Consider the following 24,911-nt stretch of genomic DNA (forward strand, 5'->3'; position numbering starts at 1 on the left):
CATATTACGCAGAGCTGTACAATAAATTGGGGTTGCAAATGACAGGCAGATACAGACAGTGACACAGGAGGAAGAGAGGACCTTGCTCAGAAGAGCTTACAATCTAAGAGTAGGGGTAGCAGCATACAATAGGAGGGGATATGGATTGGTGGGTGAGTACTGGGGGTTTAAGAGTCAGAAGAAGATGGGTAGGCAAGTTTAAAAAAGTGGGTTTTAAATGAGCAGAAAGTAGGATGAGGAATATATATATTATATTTTTTTATACGAAGTGTTCATATGCAACACTCAAAATGGACCTTACTGAATCAAATTAAAAATATTTTCAAAGTATTATTTTACTTTTTTAGCACTGGTCAAATAATGACTGTAGTGAAAGTTGGATGGGCAATAGGAATATTTGTTGAACAAATGAAACATATTTTTACCTTGGCACATTTTGACTGTGGAAGGGATAAATTGGAAAAGTTCAACTGTTATTTAGCCCTTAGAAAATCTCACTCAACTCGCCTCCTTATAGCTGCCATGGTAACATGAGAACATGCATCCATGAATTACAAGTGCCAAAAACCTATGTGACTGAATATTAGCATCTAATGAAACAATAAATAAGTAGAGATTTCTTTGATAGGAAGATAAAATGATCAGTAGAGACAAAAGCCATTGAATATATTTGTATATCTTGGCTTTGTCTGTAAAAGTTGAAATTAGTTGTACATATTCTTTGGGGGGGGCAAAGTGGTCCTTTACTGGGACTATAACTCACACAATAAGAAGATGTGATAGAAAAAACAGGGCCAAACTAGACTTTTATAGCTGCGTATATTTGGATCTAATGGAATCTGTTAGTTGGAAGATGTTTTCAATCATGGACTGGATCACCCAGGTTCTCCTACAAAAGTCTATCTTGGAGAGCTTTGATAACTCAGTTCCCGATTTCACACGTTCTTTTGGAAAGGCTGGTATAGCAACTAAGCAAAGCCATAGTTTTTAAATAGGATGTTTAAAAGGATATGATGGTCATATATCTTGAATTTTGTGCCATACAAGATAACATGCAATAATTGCCATGGACTTTATTTATTACCTTCAAGTCTTCTACAGTTTGGACTCTCTATCAACCCATACAAACATAAATTTTGGCATTGAGGAAATACCAAGGTAAGCTGTCCGCTGCATTACATGGCAAATCATAACTCAAAATCTATTTCTAAGCATAAAAATATATATATATATATATATATATATATTAAAGCAACAAAAATGTATTTGACATCAGCTCCTTTACATAACATCTGAGAACAGGATAAATAATTCATCCTTCTTTTTCATTTAACTCTGTCCCTTTTGGGGATTGTTCAATGACCACTGAAGAGAAGGAACGTCAATGGCATTTAATGTAGTAAAATGAGAATATTACAAGGTGGGGTATTCAGGAGCTTTCTGATTTCATTGGAGGTGCATGAGGTTTCTGACTATAATAGGAAAGAAAACCAGGGGAAATTGAGTGCAGAAGGCCAAACCTTTGAATACTTGTCAGCCTTGTTCAAATACAAAAAGCAGTGCTGGCACCTATCATCTAAGGGGCTTTGACAGCTATCAGACAACTGCCATTGATGGAATTGATGAATATTAAATGGGATTATACATATCTGTATATGATCCCCTACCTTAAAGTGTATGGAAATGCTAAAAGAATAAAAAAAGACTTAATGTCGGGTTGCATTGGCTTCCTATACTGGAGCACGCACTATAAAAAAGAGCAGGGAGCTATTTAAAAACAGTTAGCGTCATCTAAACAACAAATTAGTCATTGTGCTGCAAAAATGTAAATAATTCACCAGGCATGTACTGAGTCATTCTGTTCAGTCTGACCTTGATTCAATAAGTTTTCCTGTTAGGCACCAGTTTTTATTAGGATAGTTTTGTATTTACTACCATCTGTAGAATGGCACAAAGTACAAAGGCAGGTAAAGAATGATTTAAGCAAAAATAATTTTGCAGTGAAGTGAGCTATTCATGCAAAATGTGTTTTTGAACAGAAAAACCTTTTGTTTAGAGAATGATTTGTAGTTAAGGGTCATTCAGTTTATTTCACTTACTGTATTATGAATTTGTTGTTTTGTGTATTTGGTCAAAGTTTGCATACTGCCACAATTTTTTGCTTTTTAAAAAAAAGAAAACTAAAATAATGAGGTTGATGAGGAGCCATTATATGACACAAAAGAATGTCCAGGTAGGTGAAAAGCATCTCTGTAATCCTTAAACCCATTGTCATATCATTCTGAGTGTGTCATTGACTAAAAGAAATTTGATAAAAGGTAAAAAGTTTACTAAAATGTCAGGGTAAAGAAAACTCTGATTTTTTATGCTTAGTAGGTAGTATCATTTGTTTTATTACAGTTGTTGATATTTTTTATTTTTTATAAACTATTCCTAACTCCGATCCCAACTGTCCTACCAAAGTAACTTTTTCATGTGGAGGTTAGCAATGGCACCCTACAAATTTCTTTCTTACACTTTCTTTAAAGAGTGTACAATTTTTCAATACCTCCTACCCCCCAACCTTCTGCAGAAATGTGTTTATCCTAACAAGATTGCTAAACTCCATTGATCTTGCAGAAAATGATCCATAATAGATTAAATGACTTTGCTATGTTTTCCAATCTTTGTGCTTATTTTACATGAAGTAGTGATAAGAAGGAAAGGTGCTGAAGGCTGCCAGGAACGTAAAGGATCTGACACTCCGGGAAGTGTTGATTTTCTGCCAAAACAACAACCAGGATTCCCAATCTCACTAATTGCATACTAGCTCAGAGTCATTGTATGTTTTATTAGTAAAGAAAGAAAGAAAGAAAGAAAGAAAGAAAGAATAAAAGACTAGGTGATTGCATCATTAAAAACTAGTTTTGCAATGGCAGTTCACATATAAGAACTTTGCAGGTGATTGCAAATGTAACAGTTTATTTTCAGCTTCCTAAAATACGCTAGAATCTTCTGGAATGTAAAACAACAAAGGCAGTGTCCTTCCTCGTTACATTGTAGTATATTATTTTCTGATAACTAACATGTTAAGGTGACCTAAAGCTTTGTACCCATTTTTTCACATTCTAACGAAATTTAAGTGTTGGTTTTTCTCCATACCTCTCCTATTCGTCTTTAGGATAAAGGCCAATAATGGATTACAATGACATTGAATTACTGAAATACAAGTGTTTTGTGGAAGATTACAGGAAATGGCAATTGAAATGGCATTGAAATCTGTCATTCAAAGTTGAATTCAAGTTTTTATTACTTTACCTTTGAACAATAGATAAAAGAGATTTTACCCTCTCAAAATGTATTGTGTTCATGCTGCTAGAGCCCCCAATATTTCAACTTCTGGAGAAGAGTGTATGTGTCCTCCTATCTCATTACTTATTGTCTGAGCCAGGGGTCCCCAACCCCCTGTCCGTGGGGGGGGGGCTTGGGGGACGCACCTGCCATAGCCGCGCGCCATGTCTCCCGTATGCATCACAGGCTCAAGGAGGTGGGTGGGTTGTGTCTCTGGACACAACCTGCCCACTCTCCCATCCCAGGCTCTGACCTGTGATAGGACAGTGAGCAGTTTCTGGCATCATGATGTCACCCTGGGGGGAAGTTTCTTCCCCTTTGAGTGACACACGGCTCCCCGCACATGTGCAGGTCGGATTCCATGCAATTAGTGGTCCACAATGTGCAAAAGGTTGGGGACTACTGGTCTAAGCAACCTTCCACTTATCATGGAATTGTGGTGCCACTAGCCGACTTGGCTGGAGCAACAACAAGGAACAGAATCTAAAACACCAACCTCTAGCTTCACCAGCACACCCCACAATGGGTGATGGTCTTTGGGAAGTCATGCCCCAGTTGTGGTCCATGAACAGACTGGAGCTGGCAATAGCTGGCAGTACCAGGAATGGGTAGTGGTTCAGAATCTTGAGACAGTATGGTAGTGAGAAAAGGCCGAGGTCAGGATAGGTAGCAACCAGGGATGGTCAGGTGGAGATCAAAAGCCAGAGAAGCTAAGCGCTGTACCAATTCATGAAACAAAGACGTAGTGAAGGAGTGAAAGACGTAGTGAAGCCCCCCCAACGGGGTCAGGAGAAGGACCCGCTGGGAGGACGCACAATTAGAGCCACAGACAATGTCCCCCATATGGATCGCTGGCTCAGGAAAATGTGCGGGTTGTGTCTCTGGACACAACCCACCCACTCTCCCATCGCAGGTTCAGACCTGAGATGGGAAAGTGGGAGGTTCTGGCATCATGATGTCACTATGGGGGAAGTTTCTTCCTCTTTGAGTGATACCCAGTTCCCCATGCATGTGCGGTCTAGAGCCAGTAAATTTAGTTGGTCCATGGGTCCGAAAAGGTTGGCGACCACTGCACTATAGGTATAGTTAAGCTCCAAACTGCATCGTTTGGAGGATTTGACCTTTGTTGGAAATACCAAGTACTATTTCACTACTAAAAGTGTTCATCTATTATAGGGGGCCTATGTATAAATGTTTTCACCTAATAGTTACCCAACTTTTATCCAAATTCTACACATCTTCCATATTGGATTCAACTTGGAAATGTGTAAATCGACTTTTCCGTGATTTTTACATTTTGTATTTGAATTCAATGTGTGAAATGCGGGTAAAAGTTGGGTGAATCTTGGTTGGAAACATTTATAAACAGATCCCCCCAAAAAATCTTACTCTCTACATTCTCCATATAATTGCATTTTTGCAAAGAAAGAAGCCAGGAAAAGTGGTGTATATGAACACCTGTGGACAAAGCATTTCTTGTGTTCCTGGAGGTACTGTGGGGCATGTTTTTTGCATGGATAATTTTAATTAAAGTTGTCCATATTTCTTTTCTAAGAAAGTATGACTTTAAGCATTCAAAGCTGCAAAGAGATTTTAAATGCCTTGCAAACCTGATATCAATTTGTTATTATCATTTAAGCCTTCCTGAGCTTCCTACTCACAAAGATTAGGAAACATTTATGTTTTTTGTACCAATCTTTAAAAATTCTGTTTTTATAGGTTGAAAAATTCACATCTTGAAGAAAACATAGTATAAGAGTTTTTTCCAAGCAGTATGCCATCTGACTTTTATGTAATTCCTATCAAAGATGCCCTCAGGGTCTTCTTAATCCAGAAAGTGATAGAAGGCCCTTCCAATGCCAATCATTGGGATTTTCATATGACCACTGATTGTAATAACCTGTCTGGTACTTTGACATAACCACTGAGGCATGAATGAGAAGCTTAAGTAATAATTACTTAATGAATGGAAAATGGAGTCACTGTAACCTAAAATATCAAGAATAATGTAATCTGTCATAAAGGGAAGCTGAAGTGAACTTTTGTAACCACTAACTACCAGGTGCCATTTTTAAATGGGCCATTAAAATGAGCTTACTTTACCGAGTGAAATTTGGAAACAGTAACATGAACCCTGGTAGATGTTTGGTGGAACTACCAGCTCTCCGTGATAAACTGAAATAAGGGTATTTCTAGAATCCAAAGAGTCCAGGAGCACCCTTGGGCTAAGGTAGGGTCAATTCTGAGAACACCACAATGATCAGGGCTGATGTCCTTTCATTATTCTCCTTATCTCCTCCCATTTCTTTCTCTTTCTGAGTAATTATTTAATTAACATTATCTTTTATATATCACCGAAATATTATGCAGCACTTTACAAAGTCCATAGTCATGTCCTGTTCCTCAAAGGGGCTCCCAATCTAATGTACCTACCATAGCCATATTCAATAACAAAGGACAATTTTGGGGGGAAGCCAATAAACCTATTTGCATGTTTTTGGAAAGTGAAAAGAAACTGGTGTACCCAGAGAAAAACCAAGCAAACACAGGGAGAATGTGCAAACTTCAAGCAGATAGTGTCCTGGCCGAGATTTAAGCACCCAAGGGACCCAGCACTGCCAGGACCAGAGTGCTAACCACTAAGCCACCGTGCTGCCCTATATTAGATTTTGATTAGGATACAAGGATGTTTACAAAGCTGTTAAGCTAAAAACCTTCCCAATTTGCACCTACTTTCCTCTAGACATAATCTGTTATCCCCAAGACCCCAGAGACTTGCCTGGACCTTTGAACTGGTGCTCATGGGTCAAGCAACGCCTCTGATTAGAACCACTGATAGAATATGAATCAACTTTTGTAGCACAACGTAGGACAAAAAGGAATTCCCATTCTGTCACCGGGACTGCATGTGTACTCCTTCCACCTTGGAGCAGAAAAGAGCTGATAAGCTTTGTCCTTTACCATAGTGATTTATTGCTTAGGGCACAGAGATCACCATCTTTTTTTTATAAAAGTGCACAAAGGGGCAGGATTAGGATCATCACAAAAATTACATACATAGATTGTAAGCTTATCGGGGCAGGATCCTCTCCTCCTCCTGTGCCACTGTCTGTATCTGCAACCCCTATTTAATGTACAGCTCTGCGTAATATGTTGGTGCTATATAAATTGTGTTTATTATTATTAATAATAATAATAATAATAAGAAGAAGAAGAAGAAGAATACATACAGGGTATATCTCCCCATATATAGCCAAAGGGCCAATGGACATTCTGAATACCATTAGTGGCTATTTCATCAACCTATTATATCAATCATTCTAAAACGCATACAATCTTACAATTTACCAATTGTGAAAATAGTCACACAAATCATAACAGACCAATTAGATCACATTTGATTGCTTCACAGTTCACATTTAGAGCTTCTTGTTTCCTGAGCCAGTTACACTTGCAGAATTATCTAGATATAAACCATGCATTAGGAAAATCACTGGGATTTCCTCCTCTCTTTTCCTTTTAAAATACAAGTTCACCTGGCTGCTGAACCTCTGCCCTCAACAATAACCTTGAACAAGTCTGCAGGAAATGACTTTTGACTTTTCTTGATCTCCATATTTTTTAGGGCTCAAGGCTTGTTCCCACTGGTGCATTGCATTAACGTATGGCAATAATACCTATCCAAACACACCTTACCAATACACTACAACTGGTCATACATTTTACTTTACAAAATGCAGCAATCAATACATTTGCATGCAATGTGCTGCTTAACGCAGCTCATACCAAAGTGCATAGCAACACGTGTTTAGCAAAATGCACTGCAGATCTATAATGATAACAATAGTAATAGGAAAGTAATAAAAGCACAGGGTCACTATATTAGCAAAATAAGCTGCATAGAGATCAGCAAAATCAGTCCCTATATTTTATTCATGGTAAATCAACTTCAACAGGTATATAACTAACATAAATAAATCCAAATCTGCTAGTAATTAAAGCAATTAAAATCAAAATATGATCTATAGAAAATGGTACAAAACAAACAATTCTCCACAACCTAGGTAAAGTGTTAAAACAAAACTGAAAAGATTTATATTTCACTGGCAAAAACTCTGCCATCAGAAGTCCTAAAAAGTTTGAAGATTTAAATCCAAATCAATATCTTCTTTGAATTTAAAATTATTGTATAATAATGGCAGAAAATATTAAACATCAACATATATATTCATAAAAAATGTGACAAAGATTTATATCCGGATAAGGATCCTTGTTTTCAAAAATGTGTCTTTTACCTGCAGATCAAAGTATATTTAATAGGAGCGTATATAAATCATGTATTGCACAGAGGGCAGTTTTTAGTATTAGTATTAGTTTTAGTATGAGCTCACAATCTAAAACCTTTACCCTAGTCTAATGCCAATTATGGGAAGTACCCAATTACCATAGTAGTATGATTTTGTGAGATAGGAGAAAATCAATGCAAACGTGGGAAAACATACAAACTAACTTCACTTAGATTCAAACCTGGTACCCTAGTTTTGTAAGAAGAGAATACTAGCCATTGAGCCACTATATAGTTAATTCATTGATTGCAAGAGACTTACCTGGCTGAGTGCAAAATGAACAAATGTAGCCAGCCCAGTGCAGACTTCATTGCCATGGCAGATGGCAGCAATATGCTCCAATTACAGATCTGATTGGCAGCCTCCTTGAGTCTTACTATAGAACAATCTTTATTCAATTGCTCCGAAACTCTCCTCTTAGCTTTCTCCCTTCTGTAGAATTCTCATCAGTTCCATGTATCCCTCTCCTAGACCCCTCCTCTGCCCACCCTCCCCTTTAGCTTCCCAGCCTTTGCATTGAATGCATCACCACCTATATTCATCTGTTATCCCTGCCATTCCCAGCTCTATCCATCTGTCTCTTCTATTCCAGGCAGCTTTTATTTTGAGCAGGGATGGTGCAATTGCTTTACTAGTAGTAATTTTTCTAAAGAAGTGATGATTAGTTTAAAGGATTTTGGGGACCACATGATTGGCTGAAGATTTCTGAAATGGTAACACAATTAATTCTTGAAAAGAAAAGGCAAACGGATAGACAGAGAAAAAGGAAGCCTATTGAGGTATTGAGAGTTTTACTTAGGCAGCAGAGAAATTTTACTTTGCAAATTAAATTTTCTTTTTGCATGGTGAACATTTCCTTATCTTGGTGAGCAAGGTATGTTTAGTTCAATCATGTGCAAAAAGAAATCATTTTTCCTTTTCTTGCATGTGATTTAGTGTTCAAAGTGAACATGCTTTCATCATGTTCATTAGGTGAATATTCTGTATTTAACCTTAAAGAAAAAAAAAGACAAATGGGGTGGGTAAAAAAATATACTCCATGTAACTTTTTTTCCTGCCACAAATGCAATTCTGTTCATCCAGTCTTATACCCCCGCCCAGCAGCATCACAATAGCTGCATTTCTGCAAAGTAACTTTGTCAGCAACCAAGGCTGTTTTTGGAATATTAAAGAACCTTGGGGTCACTAGTCTACTGACTCCATTGTTTGCTCCCAAACACGCAATCTGGAATAGAAAAGGGTGAATATTACCTTTCAAGCTGTCTGCACTGGGAAATCCTCCATAGAAGTCTTCTGGAAAATTGCCACTTCTGGGAGTGTTATCTCCTTACCCCCTCTATAAATCTAACTAATTCCTTTATGTTTTTCGGGCTGGCAGGTCTTGTGAGTCCACATGATCCTCCTAAGGCTTTAGGCAGCCATGCATAGGAGTTACATTGTCTCCAGAATCCCGGTTTATTCACGGAGCTCTACACGACATGGAAAATGCCGTGCAAGCAAAAAAACAAAAAGCCACCAAGAGCAGGGGAAATGTTATTTTTGACTAGGGAAACTTTGTATGTCCCATCTAACCCCTACAGCTCTTACTGTTTTCTTTAAGTGGTTGAAAGAAGTTGAGCAGAATCCCAAAGCCCAGCAGAGAACAAAGGAGAGAAGTGTAGCATTCCGGCCACGTTGGTGGAGGATTGCTTAGGGTTGGGTGGTATGTTCTTGGAAACACAGTATGAGTTATTTGCCACAATTTGCAAAATTTCATGTCCACATTTGTGAGTTCAAGTTTCATCTTTTACATCTCCACGTAATAAGAATCAATCCGGGAGAATAGGAGTGGATATAGAATTTACATGTGGGCACTTAAAATTATCCACAACACACAAAGAGTGAAACCTGCTTCCTTTATAACATATTGAGCACAGTGAGCTCTGTAATATGCAATGGCAAGCAACAGTGAAAATATAAAAGAAAACATGAATTTGCATATTAATATAGATATAATAAATAGGGGCATTAAACTGGTCCCTGGAGGCAGTAATTTACTTGAGTGGCCTAGATGTGCCAAAACATTTGTTAAGTGTTCCTGAAAATTGTCTTAAAATGTTAGCAATTAATCCCCTCATAAAGGGAACAAATCCAGCACAATGTATTATTATGTGTGCAATTACATCTTTTCCTGTTGGTCTGCACATTCTTGTACATGCTATGTTGAGGAAATACAAGGACTATTTACATATTGGAGGATCTGGAAGGTTTTATTGGAATCATTCTGGTTTAAAGCTGAACTGAACATGGATAATTGCACTGCTGAATGGCACCGCATATGGGAGGTGTAATACCTGCCAAGTGATTTGTCATTTTTTCTATCCAAGTTTAAGCAGAGCTAAATTGATAGGGGTAAGCTTTTGCCATAATGATGTGCATACCTCCTAATTATGGCATACACCTACCTATTTCTAAGTGCTGGTGATCCTGTCACCGCTGCCATCTTTGCTGCTCAGTCTTCCAGGTCCAACCTAATACACTTCATCCATTTGGCAGCCATTAATGATATGTGCAGGAGTTACATTGTTCTCCAGCATTAGGTCAATGCCCAGTACCATATGGAATTGATCCAGACTGTACTGTGCACCGTACCATGCTGTGTAAGCCAAAAAATAAAATGCTACCTGAGATTTTGCATGCCACAAACCTTAATGTTTTTGAGTTTACTTCTGCTTTACCTCTTAGAGCAAAACCAGATAAGTGGCCTAACTTTTCTTTGCCGTGGGCAAACAATATAGCCTGGTCACCTCCATACTCTCTGCCTGTGACTTGATAATGAAACAACAGCGGCATCTCTTATTGAAGCATCATATTAGTTTGTTACCACCCCCTGCCACCCCATCCTCAAAAATATAACACAATCTGTCCTTCTACTAAAAATTTTGTCCATGCCTTGTCTTGATACTGCAACATCCTCCTTTTTGGCTTACATACAAACAGACTGGCACCTATCCAATCCCTACTGAGCTCTGCCACTTGCCTGCTAACTGCTCCTACAGGTCTTGATTGCTGACACTCTTACCAATACCTGTGCCAATTGCTTTATTGGCTCGCTAATTTTCAGATAGCATCCTAACCACAATCTCTTATTCTTCTTCCTGATTACTTTCTCACACTCCGAGACTTCTCACAGGTTTCACCTCTTCCGTTGGAACTCACAAAATCCATCATGCTATGAGCCCTGAAACATTTAGGAATACCCTAAGGTGTCCCAGGTTAGGGTATTAGCAGACACATTTGCTGATATGAACCTTCTGCATCATCTGCTCAAGGATTATCACCCTACCCAGTGTTTCCACCCTTCACTCCTCTAGATTGTGAGCTCACAAGGGCAGGACCCTTCTTGGATTGTTTCCTGATTGGTAACCTTGCCTCTTCCAGCAGCCATACAATGGGATCAGAGTCCGGCTTTAGTCTGTTTCTAACAGTTTGAAACCATTTGTTTTGTGTTTCCATTACAAAGCCAGCTGTGATAGAAAAAAAAGCTTAAAATTCTACACTGATGAGAAATCTGAAGATACATTTTTCCAAAATACTAATTGATATAGAGGTGAATGATGGCTTGTCTTTAAGTGCTTTTACTGCTTCTTCAGAATATGTAAATATTTATTGTACATTCTGCAGGCACAGGTTCACATTAGGATAAAAGATTTAATGGTGCATTAATAAATACAGAGCTGGATTATTCCCTGCATTTTATATCTCCCCGAGATTCCATTTGAAATGCTATGACATTTTCACATATTACTTTGTGCCTTGGGCATAAAAAGTTCTTAAACTTCATGTACATTCAGTATCCATTTTAAATCGGAACTAAACATAAATAATTCTGAGCAGGCGGGATGTTTATTGCAGAAAGAACAGGCAATGTATTTTCCACAATAAAAAAACTTCCTGTTCCAAAGTTCCTGTACTCATCTTTCCATGCTCTGTTGCAAATACCGCCATGTCCGCCTGGCCTTTATCGGTGTTCGGCCTCCTTGATTGACCAGTCCGGAATGGCATAACTAAAATGAATATACTCCCAGCATCCTGGCGTATGTTGTTAAGTTCTGCTCTTGTAAGTGCAGGATAAAAGATGCCGGTTTAGATATAGTGAATTGTAAATGTTGTAATATTGCTCTAGAGGAAAAGGCAATGTATTAAAAAAAATTAATTGACCTATCCATTTTGATACAGAATATACAACAAGCACCTAGCAATTTACAGGGGTCAGTGATGGCCACCTAAATATTTTTCTTGGTACAAATTGGCTTTTACTGGATTTAAATTCTTTTACATGGCTGTCTCCTGTTATATTACTTGTCTCTCTGACAGTTCACTTTATTCCCACCATTTCCACCTTTATTAATGTAGCCTCTCCTGAATGTCCTGTCCTAGAGGATCAGCTTATCTTTTCCATGTGCTGGACACCGCTGTCACATTACATTACAGGCCGAGTCTTATTCTAATGACAGGTTCTCATCCTGACACTCAGCTTGTATATCATGTATATGGATTGATCAGGGAGACAGCTGAGCGAGGGCAATGGGCAAAACACACAATTCACTCAGAAATATGCCCTGACAATAGATGCATGCCAGAAGTTCAAAGCTTTCCTGTATTATAAACTAGCTTGACAGTATTAGATATTTTGATTGATTAGATGAAAATGTCAAATTGATCAAAAATTGATCAACACAAATTTCATTTATTGCAATCAATTGGGCAGAATATTGGTCGAAAAAATAATTGGAAAAGGTGTGTTGTTTTTTTTTGTTGGTTGGTTGGTAAAGAAATTGAAATCACGTTTTGTGTTATGATCAATATTTCCATAAATATAACTGGTAAAATGGTTTGTATTTAGTTTGTATTTAAAGTGGAACTAAACCTCAAACAAAAAAATGACACTTACCTTTAATCCTGCAGGTCCCTCGATGGCGATGGTCCTTCCCGCGATCCGGTCCTACTGCGTCCTGGATTTCCTTTTCATCCTGGTGCTGAGGAAGTGCAGGGTGCAGCCATCTTCATTCTTCTTCTTCTACCTGTCTTCTTGGCATGTCACCTGATCTCGTACTGCACAGGTGCGAGATCAGGTGATGTACCCGCTGAAAAGGGGAAAAAAAGAGAGGGGATCTCACTGCACTTGCATGAGATCGGCTTCTTTTTCCTCTAATAGAAAAATTCCCCCTTTCTGTGCATGCCTGAGATTAGGGGCCTCCCGGAATGCATGACGTAGGTATCCCGCTTCCATTTAGTCTTGATCGCCTCGGCAATCAAGACTGAGCAGAAAGGTGCTGCACCCTTTTATTTTTTTTTTAAAACAAAATAAATAACATTTTCCCTTTACATATAAGCGTTGTCTACCCCTTTATGTTAAGTGAAAGTTGTGTTTAGGTACGCTTTAAGGTGAATTATCAAACAAATGATTGATACAATCAACACATGTATTCAATCACAACAATTGATTTAAAGTCGGACTAAACCCAGTTTACACTCACCTGTTACCATTACAAAGAGGGTGCTGCCATCTTCTTCCTTGTTGTGATCTTTGACTGGGTGGGATGACATAACTTCAATGCAAGTAAGTGGGGGGTTCTTGAAGTTCCAGAAGCTGCAGAGGAAGTCAGGATGTGCTGGGTATCCTGCCAACCAATGCTTGCACAGCTCAGCAATTCTGACAGCCAAAGCGAGCAATCAGGCAGGTAAGAGTGGTAATTGCAGAAGGGACATCACCCGTCCTTTTCTACAATAAAGCCCTGTCTGATCGCAAATTTGTAAAGGAAAACTGTAATTCTGCTTTACCCCCCTCTCTCTCCCCTACAAGCAATAGCTCTTGCTCATCATTCCAACCTCTGGGCCAAGCGTTTTCTCTATCTCACCACCTTGGCTTACCCCATTCTCCCATTACATTACACATATAGTGGCTCATCCTCTAACTCACACAGATGCAATATCGGTTTCCCGGAAAATACTCCCTCCAGTTTTTGCTAACACCCTGCTATCGTGCAGCAACCCTTAGGAAGCCGTCATTGGGCGAAATATGTTGGATATAACGGATAGGCGATTGCGATTCTGCTAACTGTACTTGCCCTTGTTACACGGCTATAACTGTGCACTGAGTGTGTGATATATGTCTAGCGCAAACTCGTTGGCCAATTATTGGATCTTTTCTACAGTCTGGTTTTAGAGCTGCCCATTCCACTGAAACAGCCCTTTCTAAAGTGGCCAATGACCTCATCAGAGCTAAGTCTCAAGGCATCTTTTCCCTGCTCCTTCTCCTTGATCTTTCCTCTGCTTTTGACACTGTTGATAACCCCCTTCTAATACAAATCATGCGCTTGGTATCAGTGACACTGCTTTCTCTTGGTTTGCTTCCTATCTGTCTGACCGCTCCTTTCAAGTTTCTTTCAATGGTAACTCCTCCTTATTTAATGTACAGCGCTGCGTAATATGTTGGCGCTATATAAATCCTGTTTATTATTATTATTATTATTAATAATAATAATAATAATAATAATATATGAAATCCTTATATTGGTATTATTTGTATTTTATGAGAACCTATCACTGAATACAGTTTATTATTTGTCTTTAAAAAACCCCGCTTGTCTATTTCCTTTTTATCGACATATATTTTTGGGGTTGGCAATATCCCATTCAAGGGAATTTCTACACTTTCAACAATGTAATCATTCACACGATTATGCTAATTTAACTCCACTGCTTTAAAATTATTGTAATATCACAATGACATCAAAGGTTCTATTTATAAAGCAGTGAATCTGATATTCACTAAAACATTTTCTGGTGAAGAATCCGGGTCCATGTGTTTCAATGGCAGTAAATAATCTCAACCAGAAAATGTTTAAGAGAATATCAGATTCACTGTTTTATAAAAAGACCCAGATTGCAAACTATAGAGGGGTCTATTTTTAAATGTATTAGATTTACCTAACTTTTACCCATCGTTAACACATCGTTATGTGAAAACAGTGTGCATTTGGGGAAAGTTGGGTAAATCTTTGATGAAAATATAATTAAAGTAGACCTTATCGTGTATATCTAGCATATCTATACATGTGCACCCGATGTTATTTGTGATCCTGATTAGCTCTCCTAGTTTTTATCTTAAGCTACATACACACGTGCAATTATTGTCATTGGAAAGGATCTTTCACGATCCTTTCCAAGACTAAGCACTGCACGATGCATGAACGGTGCTGTACATACAGCATCGTTCTGCTCTATGTAGAGGGGAGGGGGAGAACGACCGAGCTGCACCCTGCTGTGCGCTCTCCCTCTTCCCTTGCATTAGGATCATTTGTCGCCCATGGTCCGTGGTTCCCCCAGGACGCTCAGTCGGACGATGGAGGACGGGCGCTGTACATATGCCAGATTCACATCCATCCGATATCAGCCCTGAGCCGATTATCAGGGGAGAACCATTGGACGTGTGTACCCAGCCTTAGAATAACAAACCAATTTGCTTTCTCTTGGGTAGTAAAGACTAGAGGGGTCTGAATAGTTTAACAAAAGACACCTGGGAGGACTGGAACCACTCATTAATACAATAATACAATGGCAGAATGTGGTTAAACCAATGTTTAAGTAACATTAAAGATCTTTTGGCTATCTGTAGAGGTGACATTCTTCCCACTGGCCAGCAATGTAAGAGACATTCTTCCCATTGACCACCACACTAGTGTACTGTGAGCTGTGGATATAATTATAGCAGGGGTTAGCTGAAGACATGAAAGACATTTGAAGGGTACCCCCAAGCATCTTCATGACTGTTGCCAAATGGGCCCATTTAGATCTTTGCATTGTGGACATTCATTTTGAATGGCACCCCAATGCACTATGGTAATTCACCTATAGTGTAAAAAGCTACCATGCATGCCAATGCATAGCAATGTGTTACGGTGCATTAGAAAAAAAGCAAAAAGATGCAAGAACCTTGGCAAGGTGGAATGGCAGGGAGGAAGATTTCTTCCTTTGATGTTATGTCCCTGAATAGGAATATAGGACATGATTAGTAAATTGAAGCTAAACCTAAAGAGGTCAAATCTAAGTTTGTGGGTGAATCCAATAGATCTGTATTGCATACACATTATGGTTCAGCTTCGCCCCCACATATCTGATTATCTTCAGGGGAGATTTACAATGTTCATGTATCAATCAGAATCAGAAACAATCTAAGCAGGTAAATAGTCAACTGTCTTCATGGTTGGCGTGCTTCAGAGGATGGATTTAAAGAGTTTATTAATCTCTCCTTATTACTTGTAGTTGGAATTTGTAATTTACAGCCACATACCAAAGTGAATTTCTTGTATTTGTTGGTCAAGCACAACTGAAACACAACTATACCAGAAAGAGGTAAGTGGAGACCGAAGATTGGATTGGCTATCATTATAAACCATGGATTAAGGATATTCCCAAAGGACAATTTTTGCCGTGCTGACGTATCCATATGGATAAGAAATCCTTTATATGACAAGCTAAGGGTCTTAGGCAGAGATTTGTGGAGATTCTGAGAAAAAGTATGACCCCCAAGGTATTAGATGTTGCTTACCTTTATGCTTTGGAAAAAATAGAAAGGATATATTAGAATAGAAGCTAGTGGCAAAAAGAAATATAGTAATCCCTATCATTTATCCCTCCAAAGAAAGATACAGGCGTTAGAGTCATCAATAAATATTGACCAATATGTCTTTCTATTTTCTCTTTTCCTTCTGCAAATATATAAAAAACTGAGATACTGGTGTTTCTCTTTATTTTACTATTCCATCATTGCATTATCTTAATGTGTTTGTGTTTTTGGCATTTGTTTTTTCAGGATGTTGTTTTCATTGGTTTTTTTGTACATTGTGTAATATGCCATTTTATTGTTATCTTATCCTTGGAATATCTCAATAAAAAGTATTAAAAAAACAATAATGGCCAATACTATGGAAGGATCAAGTCAAAAACCCTTTTATTGGCAGACATCTTTCATATATATTATATAAACAGTATATATATATATATATATATATATATATATATATATATAATACATACTTTAAAATATACTACTTATAATAATATCTATAATTTCACTTTGATAAAAAATGATGTTCAAATTCATTTTGGAGCATGCAAATAAAATAAAAAATAAAAAAAATATATAACAAATGAACTGAAATATCACATTTAAATAAGTATTCAGACCTTTTGCAACAACACTTGAAATTTAGCTCAGATGCCTCCCATTTCTCTTGATCACTGCTTAGATGTTTCTTGATTGGTGCCCATCTGTGTTAAAAGTTGATGGGATGTGATTTGGAAAGGTGCCACCTCCCTATAGAAGGTATCATAGCTGACAATGTATTAGAGCAAAACCAAGCCACGAGGTCAAAGGAACGACCTGCAGAGTTCAGAGTCTGGATTGTTACAAAGCACACATCTGGGGAAGGCTACAAAACAATTTCTGTTCCAATGAGGGTTCGGACCTGTAGTACAGTGGCCTCCATAATTCTCAAATTAAAGAGATTCGGTACAACCAGGACCCTTCTAAGAGGTGGTCAACCAGCCACCTCGAGCAATGGAGGGAGAAGGGCCTTAGTGAGAGAGGTGACCAAGAACCCGATGGTCACTCTGACTGAGCTCCAGAGATCCTGTGTGGAGATGGGGCAACCATGACTGCAGCCCTCCACCTATCTGAATGGATAGATAGAAGCCTCTTCTCGGTGTAAAACACATGAAAGCTCACTCGGAGCATGCAAAAAAGCACCTAAAGGACAAGATTGTCTGGTCAGATAAAACCAAGATTAAACTCTTTGTCCTCAATTCTAAATGTTATATCTGGAGGAAACCGCTTATTACCTGCCCAATACCATCCCAACAGCAAAGTATGGTGGTGGCAGCATTGTGCTGTGAGGGTGTTTTTCAGCAACAGGGACTGGGACACTGGTGAGGGTTGATGGAAATATGAATCAAGCAAAGTACAGAAATATCCTCAATAAAAACCTGGTCCACAGTGCTCCTTAGAATGTGCAGAAGGTTCACCTTTTCACCTTCCAACATGACAACGACCCAGTGAAGACAACACGGGAGCGGCTTAGGGACAACTTAGTGAATGTCCTAGAGTGGCCCAGCCAGAGCCCTGACATAAACCCTATCAAACGTCTCCAGAGACCTGAAAATGTTTGTTTACTGAGGGTCCCTGTCCAACCTGACTGAGCTGGAGAGGATTTGCAAAGAAGAATAGCAGAAAATCTCCCAAATCAGCTATACAAAGCTTGTTGCATCATACTCAACAAAACATGAGACTGCCAAAGGTGCTTCAAATAAGTCCTAACTAAAAAGTCTGAATATTTATGTAAATGTTGTATTGAAGTTTTTTAAAACTTGTACTAAATTGTCTACAATTCTGTTTTTACTTTGTCATTATGGTGTACTGACAGTAGATTAATGAAAAAAAATAATTGACACAGGTGTAGCATCAGGCTGCAACATAGAAAAACCTAAAAAAAGTAAAGGAGGTCTGAATACTTCTAGAAGCCTCCGTATATATTATGTATCTAAAATATATGGAGAGGACAATACATTCCCCTAACCTAAAATATAAATGAAACCCATAAACATGTATTTTAAAAAATAAAGCATTTTATCAGAATTTAATATGTATATTTGACAGGGAAAATTATATTTTGTACAGTTTGTCCTTTTCTATTTTGCAATAACAGAGCTACAAATAATTCTGAACCTTTTAAGGTAGCTGAATATTGTTCTGTTTACCCTCTTAAAAAGATGAGAACGCTTGAAGAATGCTTGTTGAAGAAAGCCAGAAGGAGGTGCGGTGCCATTAAATCAGAGAAATTCTTTGCATTTGTTTTTCTGCATTTCTATAGATTGATTTTGTTTGTTAGTAAATTGTATATAAAAAAATACCATGACATTTTTATGCATAATTTTATATACTTGAAGGTCAGCATTTAAACTATTATTACTAGGCAAAACTGATTTTGGATGACGTGGGGGAGAATTAAATTCTTTGGCAATATTTTCTTGCTGTTTGTGACCCCTTTGGGAAGATTTCACCCCTCTGTTTATACTTATGACTATTGGCATGGGAAAATTAGGGAAATTCTAAAATTGTGGAGTTGTCCCCAGAGGAATAGGTAAAGGGAAATCCTCCAATGGAGATGACTGTCTATGTGGGGAAGCTGACATTGGGGGATTCTTCTAATTTAATGTTCTCTAGGATAGGAAGTAACTGATGGTAGATAATACAAAAATAAATACGCATGGGGTTTACTACTGCAAATCTAAACTGTTGGCAGTTATAAAAGACATTAATAATGTAATCATTATTACATAATTTAAATGCAAGTTGAACTTGACCTGGTATCAGTCTCGTGCAGTTCCTGCATAGCAGATTTGAGGTCTAAAAGGTAAAAGAAGCACAAGGAGCCAATGATTTGTGTGCAGACATGGTAGATGCAGAATGAAGGATAAAGCAGAGTAATACTGCAGAGCTACTTCTCTTTTTCACTGTTCATTTACAGATTGGGGTGGATTTACGACAGCCATTCTTAACCAGGGTTCCTCCAAAGTTTGCTAGGGGTTCAGCTGTTGCTGAATGACCATGCAATTGTTGATGCCTGCATAGTGCCAGGGCCAATGCTGCTAGCTTTAAACTGCTTCTAAAGGTGCTATAGTAATCAATACTGTAAGGGAATGTGCATTCTATTCCACTGCTCACCAACATAAAGTGCATTATTCCCAAATGATTCCCAAGGAATTAGTTTACCTGCAGTTCCCTGAGACCTAAAACTATTGCAATAGCTCCTCTGGGGTAAAAAGGTTGGGATAATCTGACCTAGGATAATCTGGGTTCAAAGTAATGTGACTGAATAATGTTGGCTATCAGACTGAAATTAAATCCAGAATTGAAGCAAACACTGCCTCATTATTTTATATTTTAACATGCCTTTCATTTTAATATTATTTTTGACTGAAGTTATGCATCAAAGCATATATCCTGTAGTGAGATATCATTTATGCTCTCACAGTGCAGAATGGAAGAGAATACTTTTTTAACATTTCTGAGCTATCTTCATTTTTACCCAAATGAAATAAAAAAAAAAAAAATCAGATCTAACAATAGAGGGTAAAAGAGTTCCTTTACCGCTAACATCTAAAGCTTTTTTTTTTTTTGCTTTAGCTAGAATATGAAATGTTTAAATCCATGGAAATATTCATTAATTGAGAGCATTATGAAAGGGGCAGAAAACAATGGCAAATTCCAACCATTTCAGTTTTCTTTGGAGGAGGGGGGTTGGTTCAAACAAGAACAAAGAGTGATCCAATGGCAGTTGTTTGAGCCTGAATCCCAATGGAGCAGCTAGTGGGTGGCTGTACCACTCCCTCAACTCTGCCTACACCTTGTAGCAAGAGCTTACCCACCCCTAGCTTGCTCCAAGCACTTCTCTGAATGACTAGAGCATTAAAGCAAGAACTAAGCGGGACTAGCAGTAAAAAATTTGTAAACAGGTAAGTCCTTTATTGCAGAAGGGACCTTACTTGCCTGCTGACATTTTTTCCATAAACTTACCTGTCCCCATTCCCTGGCTCCATTATCTTCTTTCTTCTACTTCTCCTGGTTTCGGACCTCTTGATTGGCCAGGACAATGTGACTCCTACACAAGCACAGGGAGCCTGGACACACCAGGTACACTGGCTTCCAAAGTTTATCACTTTTGGACAGGTGAGGACAACAATCAGGCAGGTGTACATAGAAGGGACATGTCTCCTTATCTTCTTATATGCAAGATATGTGGGCGGCATGGTGCCTCAGTGGTTAGCACTCTGGTCTTTGCAACACTAGGTTGCAAGTTCTAAGTCCAAAACACTATCTGCATGGAGTTTGCAGGTTCTCTGTGTGTGCGCGCGTTAGTTTCCCCCCGGTTGCTCTGGTTTCCTCCAACATTCCAAAAACATGCAGTTAGATTAATTGGCTTCCCCCCAAACTGACCTTGAACTATAATATTGACATATGACTATGGTAGGGACATTAGATTGGGAGTTCCTTTGAGTGACAGCTAGTGACATGACTATGGACTTTGTACAGCGCTGTGTAATATATCAGCACTATATAAATACTACTTAATTATATTTAAAGCCCATATGCACTTTTTTGAGCCATTGTCACTGAATTAATTAAAATAAAAAAATTACAAAAACCCTAACTTCAGCATTATTTTGGCCTTTTAGTGTGGCCAGTTCTTTCTATTGAACTTGGTGTATGTAATGCCAGTCACTGACTGCCAGTCAGTGCGAAAGTATTGTGAGCTAAGGCTGGTGTGGTGATGCACCTCCATGGGTTCACCTAAAGTGGGTTGAACAAAGCTTGCTATCATTTACAGGGAAGAGCTCCACCTAGTGAAGAAGTAGGCTTTCTTCTTAGAACAGTCCCAGGTTAAAGGTGAGTATTGCTACAGGGAATTTACTTTTTAAAAATTAACTGTGCTTGATTTATTTTTAACCTCATTTTTTTATTAGAAATGAGTGTTATACTTTAATGCAAGGCTAAATAACAGATTTTCCTAAATGGCTGCTTACCCAGGAGCATGTACCATTTCTTCACTCTCTCGGTGAAGCCATAACAAATTACAGATTCCTGTAGAGTAATGATTATGGCATACTTATATCTTGTACTCTGCTTCTATGTGAAAGGTTACAGTCGCCTCTTAATATGCCTACATTAGGTTCTAATTGACATCGAAGTTTTCTGTTCACCTCTCATTTCCTGTCTGCCAAGAACACCGTGTTCTACTAGCTGGCACTCCGCTGCCGCCTATTCTTCCCTTTTTGCGCAGCAGCAGTTTTCTTTCTATTTCACTAAATAGGTAATAAATCATGGAGACTGAGCTTATTGTAAATGAAGAACACCTTGTACTCATTTCTATATATTAAAATATGATTTGCAAAAGAGAAATGGACATACAGAAGCATAGTGACAAATTTTCCATTACCCAGACAACAAACCTGGAGAGGTGATTTGATTTTGTCATACATTGGTATGGATCTTTCTGGCAGTGTGATAAGTAATACCAATAATTGGCCATTTCTGCATCACATCAGCTTGGTTCTTGTAATATAAAAATATGTACAGGAGCATTCAATGCTTTAAATATAGATTTGTGTACAGCTAGACCCCGGGTTACATAGGAGATAGGGACTGTTGGTTTGTTCTTAAGTTGAATTTGTATGTAAGTTGGAACAGGTACATTATTTAATTAAATGCAATTAGGAAAGATGTTTGTCTCAACATAATATTAGGCAGCGTGATGTCAGTTACTGTAAAAAATCCTCACTGTGAGCTAATCACAAAGAAAGCAAAAGAGACATTCATTAACTTTTGGAGCAAGATGTGCTTTGATATGCAAAAAGAAACAGCTGCAGAGTTTGTTTTGGTCATTAAAGAGTTACAAGATGTTACAGATCAGCTCAGCTCTTAAGATCACCCACAACCTCAGCTTTGTTTAGCAAAAGTTTTCTTCTGAGAGTGCAAACTGCCCCCCTCCCCCCATCAAACCTCCATCCTGCACAGGAGCGAGCAGGGAAGCCCTGTTCGTATCTATGATTCGTGTGTATGTCGGGTGTCCTTAACTCAAGGACTGCCTGTATTGAGTTTCCTGAGTTCTGGGGTTCTTCAGGTACTCCACAAGATGAATGCATGCAGTGGTACTTATTCTACCTAAATGTGTTTTAATTACCAACAGCATAAGTGCTTGCATTTGTCTTAATATCAGCTTTTTCTGCACAGTCAATAGAACAGGACAAGAGCAGCACTAGGGACAACCAGGCTCTTGTGAATTCATGTGTGCTCACAGGGATCATGTTGAGTGGAATGAAGGGCAGAGCAAGCAAAGTAGATGACTTAATTAGAGGATCTTTTATTGTCCTGTAACACTCATAGGAGTGGCTGATGTGGGCCCTTCCTAGTGCTGGAAAGTTCAATGTCTTCTTGAGGTCTAGGGGTTCATTGATGAAATGTGGAGTATAGGACAGATGGAGAAAAGGTGTAGGTTGCCCAAGAACTGTAAATCCCATGTTTGTGGGGTGAAGGCTTCTCTTCTCTATCTCTGTGGAATTTCTGGGTATCTTCTATCCTCAAATTATTGTATCTGTCCCGACTTATCTTGTCAAAGCAAGACTTCTTATTCATACCCAGACTGCCTCCTGGGGTGATATAGCTCTGATGTACCCCAGGTCTCAGTATCTAAATCTTCAGTTGGGGAAGTCCCAATTGTTGGCGCCCCAACTCAGTTTCCGAAACAGAATTAGAAGCCAACATATGTCATCTATCTCTCTCTCTCTGTCTGTCTGTCTGTCTGTCTGTTGCATAGAGATCAGTGAATAGCCATATTCTTCATAACACATACAAGAAAAGTAAACTAACAAAGCAAAATAGAGAATTGCTGGCAAATATTAATAAAAAATATACATAAGATCTTTATTAACCCGATTCTTTCCTCTACAATCCATTATGAATGTTGCAGCCAGACTCATCCATCCTTCCCACTGCTCCTCTTCTGCTCCATCTCTTTCTGGTTCTCTTGATTTCACCTTAGAATCAAATTCAAGCTCCTGTGATATGCCTTCAAATCCCTCCACAGTTCTTGTCTCACTTACCTTTTTGACCTGATAGTAAAATGCTCCCTTAGCCGCTCTCTTCGCTCCTCCAATGACCTACTAATGACTTCCTCACTCATAACCTCATCACACGCATGGCTCAAGACTTTTCTAGAGCTGCCCCAATTCTCTGGAATGGTCTTCCTCTTCCTATTGGGCTTGCTCTCACTTTCTGCTCATTTAAAAAATCACTTAAAACCAACTTTTTTAAACTTCCTTACCCATCTTCTTCTGTCTTTTAAAATCCCCACTACTTCCCACCAATACATATCTCCCCTCCTATTGTGTATTAACTCCCCCACCTCCTAGATTGTAAGCTCTTTGGGGCAGGGTCCTCTCCTCCTCTGTCACTGTCTGTATTCGTCTGTCATTTGCAACCCCTCCTTTATGTACAACGCTGTGTAATATGTTGGCGCTATATAAATCCTGTTTAATAATAATATTAAAAAAATAAGTACAAAATATTCTTTACAGGCAAAACATTTTTTTAAAATCTTGAAATATGTCATATTCAACAGCATGCCATAAACTAACAAAGAATAGTTATCCAAACATTTAAATGCTTCCTGGCACGTTTCGTGAATAAAACAGCTTCTTCAGGGGATGAATAAAAATAGAATGGTGTAATATCCAATAGCCTTAAAATTGAGCATATACACCAATCAGGATGGCGTCACTATAAGATGAGCTTTAGCAGCATAAAATATGAACCCATTGCAAATTAATGCATTTTGCCTCTTCAAAGCAGAAGGATATGATCAGTCCACCAGCACAAGAGACTCCCCTCAAGTGTCTGATATGATGTTGCATCTACTTGCTTCAATAAATGACAGGCATGCCAAATTTGTCTAGCCCAGCCCCAATTTTATGTGTATCCACTAAAGGAACTCACTAAGCAAGTGCTAAATAGACCCTACAAAAACACCAACATTGTGTGCAACCCAAGGCCCTCGTAGGATCACCGCTCCCCAAACATTTCCTTACAAATGCCTTTCAAATGGTCGTCCCCAGGTATTTATATATTTTCCTCAACCCACCTTAAGCCATTTCTTCAAAAGTGGCAGAGATCAGTTTCCTGATAAATCATCATCAAAATATTTTAGGGAAAGCAATAAATTTTACCAGGGGCTTTTGGTGAAAGGGGAAATTGGTTGGGGGGCAGAACCTTACTATACTAGGGATCATGGTGTTACTCTCCTTACTGTGTGGCCATACTGAATTACAAATCTTTTGAAGTAGCTACAAAATCCCAAGTCTCATTATCTAAATTTTCTGGCCTCAACTTTCAGTGTTCCCGGAACTAAATTACCTAGAATGGCCACAAACTTTGGTGGACCAAATCCAGGAACTCTGTAATAAACCCCATCTAGGCCCTATGGAGGACCTTTCTCTGAACCCCAGAGCATACAGCCAAGGTCCTAGTGGGATCACCTCCTAACCATACAGTTCTGTTACACATCACACACCCTTCCACATGGTTGTCCCCAAGGATTTTTTTACATTCTCTTTGGCCCACCTCAATGAGTCATCTCC

General features: G+C 38.6%; 1 protein-coding gene across 1 annotated transcript in view; it reads right to left on the reverse strand.

Moving 5' to 3' along the window:
- The window catches only part of LOC140334764 (glucagon receptor-like), a 50,620-nt gene extending 42,526 nt beyond the window's left edge, over positions 1-8,094 (reverse strand). The window contains exon 1 of the mRNA XM_072417005.1: positions 7,938-8,094. Coding sequence (XP_072273106.1) covers positions 7,938-7,993 — 56 coding nt within the window. The 5' untranslated portion in view covers positions 7,994-8,094. The remainder of the gene's footprint in view (positions 1-7,937) is intronic.
- Between the last annotated feature and the right edge of the window lie 16,817 nt (positions 8,095-24,911).

This window comes from Pyxicephalus adspersus, chromosome 7 (genome assembly GCF_032062135.1).
Source record: "Pyxicephalus adspersus chromosome 7, UCB_Pads_2.0, whole genome shotgun sequence".
Taxonomy (NCBI): domain Eukaryota; kingdom Metazoa; phylum Chordata; class Amphibia; order Anura; family Pyxicephalidae; genus Pyxicephalus; species Pyxicephalus adspersus.